Source organism: Mus musculus, chromosome 9 (assembly GCF_000001635.26).
Source record: "Mus musculus strain C57BL/6J chromosome 9, GRCm38.p6 C57BL/6J".
In the NCBI taxonomy this organism is placed as follows: Eukaryota; Metazoa; Chordata; class Mammalia; order Rodentia; family Muridae; genus Mus; species Mus musculus.
The window spans coordinates 110,379,907-110,385,083 of record NC_000075.6 but is presented as its reverse complement, the minus strand read 5'-3'; the positions used below and the strand labels follow the sequence as shown (position 1 = coordinate 110,385,083).

The window sequence follows — 5,177 nt, the reverse complement described above, 5'->3', positions numbered from 1 at the left end:
TCTTGAGTTCACCTACTGCTGCCTCAGAGGTGCCAAAGACCCCTCCCCCTTTGCTGTTCCTAGCCCACATTTCTTGGACAGCTCTGAGAAGGGTCTAGGAGGAGTGTGGAATGACAAGAACTTCAGCCCCTGGTAAATGTGGTTTTTTAAAAAAGTTTATTATTACAGTCAGGAGACAACAGTTCAGAGTCAGCTATTGCCTCTAGTCTAGGTCCAAAGAGTTGCTATCCCCTGTGCCCCACCTTGGGATGGGGGAAAGGGAATAGCGTACTTGACCTGCCTTCAGTCCAGTTTCTCCAGCACAGAGGGCACATACACTAGGCTGAGCTCACTGCCAAAGTTGCAGACAATGGCAGCATTGTCCAACACCAAAATCTGCCGGGCAGGCTGGGCTTCACTGTTCTTGCCCAAGTAGACTGTCTGTAACAGGTCCCCATAGTTTAGGTCCCAAAAGGAGACACAGCCCTGGCCGCCGGTCACCAGAAGGTTATCTGAGATGACACCCAAGCTTGCACCACAGCCCAGGTCCTGCAGGCAAAGGCAGAAGAGGTCTTCAATGTTGGGGGTGTTCAATCCCCCAAACACCAACACCTATAACCCGCCTCCTCACCTGCTGAATGGAGTACAGCTTGATGCCTGTGCTGCGGTCCCAGATACTGATGAAGTCATCCAGGCCACTACTAATGACACAGGAAGCGGTACAGGTGAGGGAGGTAACATCTCCACGGTGAGCAAATGTTTGGCTGACCCGGCTGCCTGTTAGTACATCCCACAGGCAGATGGCTCCATCTTGTCCTCCACTGGCCAGTACCATGGTCTGGGAAAAGAGGCCCAAAGGAACTTGGTCACAGTGTAATGTGCCTTTATCAACAAAAGTGTCCCCATCCCATTACTGTTCCAGGAACCAAATCCCACAGCCCCACCACAGGTCCCTTACCTGATCAATGTACACAGCTGTGATTGCCCCTGAGTGGCCCTTCAGGGTAAAGAGGCAACACGAGTCATCCAGTCGGAAGACCTAGGACAGAGGAGAGGCTCTGGGCTCAGGGACTTTCCAAGGTCCGTGTTTTAGCTAGGAATGCTTTCCACCATTGCTCTAAGACTCCTGTAGCTTGGTCCCTCCTCCTCCTCCTCCTCCTCACCCCCTTTCCAGCTCACCAGTATCCAGAGATAAACAATACACACTCTTAGAGTATGGTCTTGGCTCCCTGTCACTAGGCGCCCGGCAGCAGCTCTCAGGGCTGTGATGGGCTTCTGGTGTGCACAGGGCACTGTGTGGGTCCGATGACAGGTCACTGTGTTGCTGCTGCTGTACACAGATGAGGAAGGAGAACTGCCTCGCCCTGGGGTCCCTAAGGAGACAAGCTCAGTGAGGAGATTCTTAAAAAGGCACTTTGCAGACATATTCCCCCACCCACATACATAATGCCTGCGGGCCTCAGGCCCACTAACCTCTGAACTGCAGGGGGCTGAGGGAAGTGTGGGTCTCCAAAGAAAAGAAATCAAGGGAACCATTAAGCCGAGCAGCTACAATCCTAGAAGAGAAGGACGGGAAAGACTATATAGCTTGGAGGGATGCACAAAGTGCCATAAGAAGATGCTCAAGCTGAGGGGCCGGTTACCACTTGGCCTCTAAGCCTTGCCTTTCTGTAAAATGGGGCTTAACAGCCCCCACCTCAAAGTGGCTGTAAATGTTAAATGAGCTAATAATTCATAATGTGGTCGCTGATGAGTGTCATCCACACTTGTAAATCAATATAAACACAGGGCTGGAAAGATGGCTCAGCACTGTTCAGGGCATCTGCTCTTGCAGAGGAGCTGGTTTCAGTTCCCAGCACCTCCATGGCAACTCTCGATCTTCTGGAACTCCAGTTAGAGGGGATCTGATGCCCTCTTCTGACCTCCACGGGCACCAGGCTCATGGTGCACACTTATACACACAGGAAAAAGAGCAATAAGATGAACCTAGGAAGACAGCAGATGGAGGGAAGCCTCCTCTGGAACTTTCAGAGTCAGAACTGGGTCAGTTCTGAGGGAGGGAAAAGGTCAACTTGAACCTGCTGAGTATATAGTCTACTTGTGTCCTTTAACCACGCAAGATTTTCTTTGTTCCCAAGAATTCTTAGGTACAAGCTGCAGACACAGGCAGGAATCTTTGCCAGTGGCTCCCACAATCACAAATCTGGTGCATCCTGAAATCTTGTCCCAGCAAAAGGCAGTGCATATCATGTTCATCAAAAAGACTCAACTGGAATTCTATGATGCACAGGAAGGGGAAAGCATGGTCGTCAGGGACTTTGAAGGTTAGAGACGTGGGCACTTCCTAAAGCTAGAGAACAAGCAGTAGGGAAGGATTCCCAACACACTCAGATGTGATAGGCTAGCCTGGGGGGAGAATGGAGTTCCAGTGGTGGCAGGAAGAGATGGCAGCAGATAAAATGCAGAGAGCCAGAGTTCCCCTGATACCTCCTCCCCCCACCCCTAGCAAAGGCCCCCTTCTAGCTGGGATGGTGAAGCCAACGGCCAGGAACCCGGGGACGAGCCATCGTGGAGTAGGCAGGTAGACTGAGCTTGTGAATGCAGTTACAGCCAAAGCTTGGGAACTAGGATTCCTCTTCTCCAACCAGAGTTGGTGTCAGAAGCCCACGATGGTAGGAGGGGTAAGCAGCAGAGGGACAGGAGGACAGAGCAAGCAAACAGACTTCTAACAAGAAAGATGTTCTGAACCCAGGTGTACAACATTCATGTGATCCTAACCCTTGTGAGGCTAAGGCAGGAGGATTGCTTTAAGATCAGTCTAGGCTATAAAGTGAGTTTCTGGGCAATTGAGGAGGACCCAAATGAGGGCTGGAGAGATGGTCCAGAGGTTACGAGCACTGCTGGCTCTTCCAAAGCACCCAGGTTCAATTCACAGCACCCACATGGCAGCTCACAACTGTCTACAGAGCCCTGCCCGACACACCCTCGTCTAGAATTTATGGCACCAAACTCACATGTAGTGCACAGACATATAAAAGCAAGCAAAATACTTATTTAAAAACAAAAACCCTGAACATGTGACAAAAGGAAAAGAAAAAGAAAAAATATAGCATCCAAACCAAGACCTCGTTAAAAAAAAAAAAACAAACAAAAATGTTCTGCCAACATATTTTCTGCAGCTGAAGAGTGAAACAGCCAGAGGGTCAGTATTCGCCTTCCAGTGAGAGACACTGCCTTAGACAGATAGAAAGAAAACAGTGTACTCTGCGTTAGCCTATGCCTGGCCCCTACTACAAAGACACCTTTTTAAGGTAAACCACCATATCACCAGAGACTGAATAAAAATAGGTCAAACCCCTCACCAAGCAAAGAGGCCTCAGGCCTCGCTCGGACAGCGGTCTGACCCTCACAGGCTGGGTGAAACATGGGGCTGAGGCAAGCAGCCAGATAACTCACCTCCTGTCCAAGAAGACAAGGGCTGTGATGCCTGAGGAGATCTCCTCATTGCTGCAGCAGAGCACCCCCTCAATGGCGTCCCACACCTGTGGAAACAGAGGCTCTGAGCACCCACTCCCCGTGGGAACCCCCCCAGCTCCGTGTGGGCAGCCACTCGGCCCACCTCCAGCCGGCCGCTGCTCCGCCCAACCACGATGAGATTGCCTTGCAGCTCTAAGCTCCAGATGGAACCGGCTGTGCTGGGGGTCCAGGCCAGGGGAGGGGAGCCCTTCTCAGGTGCAGTCCCCTCTTCTTGAGAGGCCTGGGGCAAGGGAGGTCCAGGGGAGGGTGGGCGCAGGGCCGGCATGCGCATAGCAGCCAGGCCTTCCTCCTGGTACACACGCTGCACCAGGCGGCTGAAGTCATAACCCGAGTCTCTAGAGCGGCCACAGCCCACCCGGTGCCGAGGCTCGGGCTGAGTGGGCTCTGGGGGCAGCTGCACCGAGAAGTTGGTGTCGATTAAGCAGGTGAGGTCGGGCTGGTCCCCAAAGAGGGAAGGCGGTGGAGGCCCTCGGGGGCGTCGTCGCAGCGGAGGGCTGTCTCCAGGTTCTTCCGGGCTAGCCTTGCCTCCATCTGACAGCCTTTCCCAGTTCTCCTGAGTCTCAAAAGCTCCACCTCCGCAGCTATCCCGGCGTGGCCTGGCCAGGTCAAGGACCACACAAGTCTGAGCTAAGGGCGGAGCCTGCGAGAGCAGGCAGAGGCGGGGCCAACCCACGCTTACCCTGGGCGTGGGATCCGTGTGAGGCAGTCCCCTGTCTGAGCGTCCCACACGCAGACTTGGCCTGCCAGGCAGCAGCTCACTAGTAGCATCCCATCGCTAGCCAGACACTCGATGTCCTGCGTGAGGGTGCTATGTTGACAAGGGCCAAGGCCGCGACGACCTGCTGAAGTCCGCTGATTCCCACCCCACTCACCATGAGGTGACCTCGCAGCACCAGCGGCACTATCTCCGTCTCGGGCGGTGCGTAGCCGTAGTCATCGCAGGGCAGCTCCCCGCGCCTCCGCCTGCCGGGGCCACCACCCGGCTGCCCATAATTACGCGGGCAGAGCACCCGGTAGAGGCAGAGCAGCAGCAGCACCAGGACGATGCCCGCTGCTAGGCCAAGCGCGGCCACCCTGTGCGGGGCAGCAAAAGCATGAGCAGGGTGTACCCCTCCCCTTCCCCCCCCCCCCCCGGCTCCACCCCGACCCACTTCTTGCCTCACTGAGGGAGGTCTTACTTGTACAAGGTAATGTCGCCATGGGTCTGTGTTCCACCTGGTCCCTTAGGTCCGGACTCCCAGAGGCCAGCGGGCAAAGGCTCTTGTGGGGCCCAGGCACTGCGACCATCCTGAGGGTGTCGCCCCTCCAGAGCCTCCCGTGGATTCAGGTGTAGTGTGACAGGGATGACAGGCAGCAGGCTGATGTACCTGTGAGTAGGCAGTGAAGCCCCATCTCGGTGGGGATGCTCTCCTAGTGGAGACTCACTGCCTGCAGTCCCTCCCAAAGCAGCTCTGGCACCCCAATCTCGCTACTTTTCAACACTGGCACCCTGGCACCCATCAACGCATCTCATTCTGCCAAGGGGAAGAGAGGCAAGCAACCTGAGAACAAGGACTCAGGGCCACCCTCCTAGTATATCTGCTGGGAGCGCTAGTTCCTGTATCACTGCCCCCATAAACTGGTTTCAACTATTTCAGAATTCGCACTAGTTTTCTCTCACC

At 54.6% G+C, this 5,177-nt stretch overlaps 1 protein-coding gene across 5 annotated transcripts in view; it reads right to left on the bottom strand.

Moving 5' to 3' along the window:
• Positions 1 to 134: 134 nt before the first annotated feature.
• Positions 135 to 5,177, bottom strand: part of Scap (SREBF chaperone) — a 51,662-nt gene continuing 46,619 nt past the window's right edge. For 3 of the 5 annotated variants that reach the window (XM_006512083.3, XM_006512084.3, XM_006512085.3), the window contains exons 14-23: positions 4,695 to 4,883; positions 4,389 to 4,590; positions 4,196 to 4,311; positions 3,599 to 4,112; positions 3,436 to 3,521; positions 1,453 to 1,535; positions 1,186 to 1,352; positions 938 to 1,018; positions 611 to 817; positions 138 to 528 (exon numbers count right to left, since the gene is read on the bottom strand). In XM_006512083.3, coding sequence (XP_006512146.1) covers positions 283 to 528; positions 611 to 817; positions 938 to 1,018; positions 1,186 to 1,352; positions 1,453 to 1,535; positions 3,436 to 3,521; positions 3,599 to 4,112; positions 4,196 to 4,311; positions 4,389 to 4,590; positions 4,695 to 4,883 — 1,891 coding nt within the window. In that variant the 3' untranslated portion in view covers positions 138 to 282. Of the gene's footprint in view, positions 529 to 610; positions 818 to 937; positions 1,019 to 1,185; positions 1,353 to 1,452; positions 1,536 to 3,435; positions 3,522 to 3,598; positions 4,113 to 4,195; positions 4,312 to 4,388; positions 4,591 to 4,694; positions 4,884 to 5,177 lie in introns of all 5 variants that reach the window. The other 2 variants (NM_001103162.2, NM_001001144.3) reach the window with 1 other exon arrangement.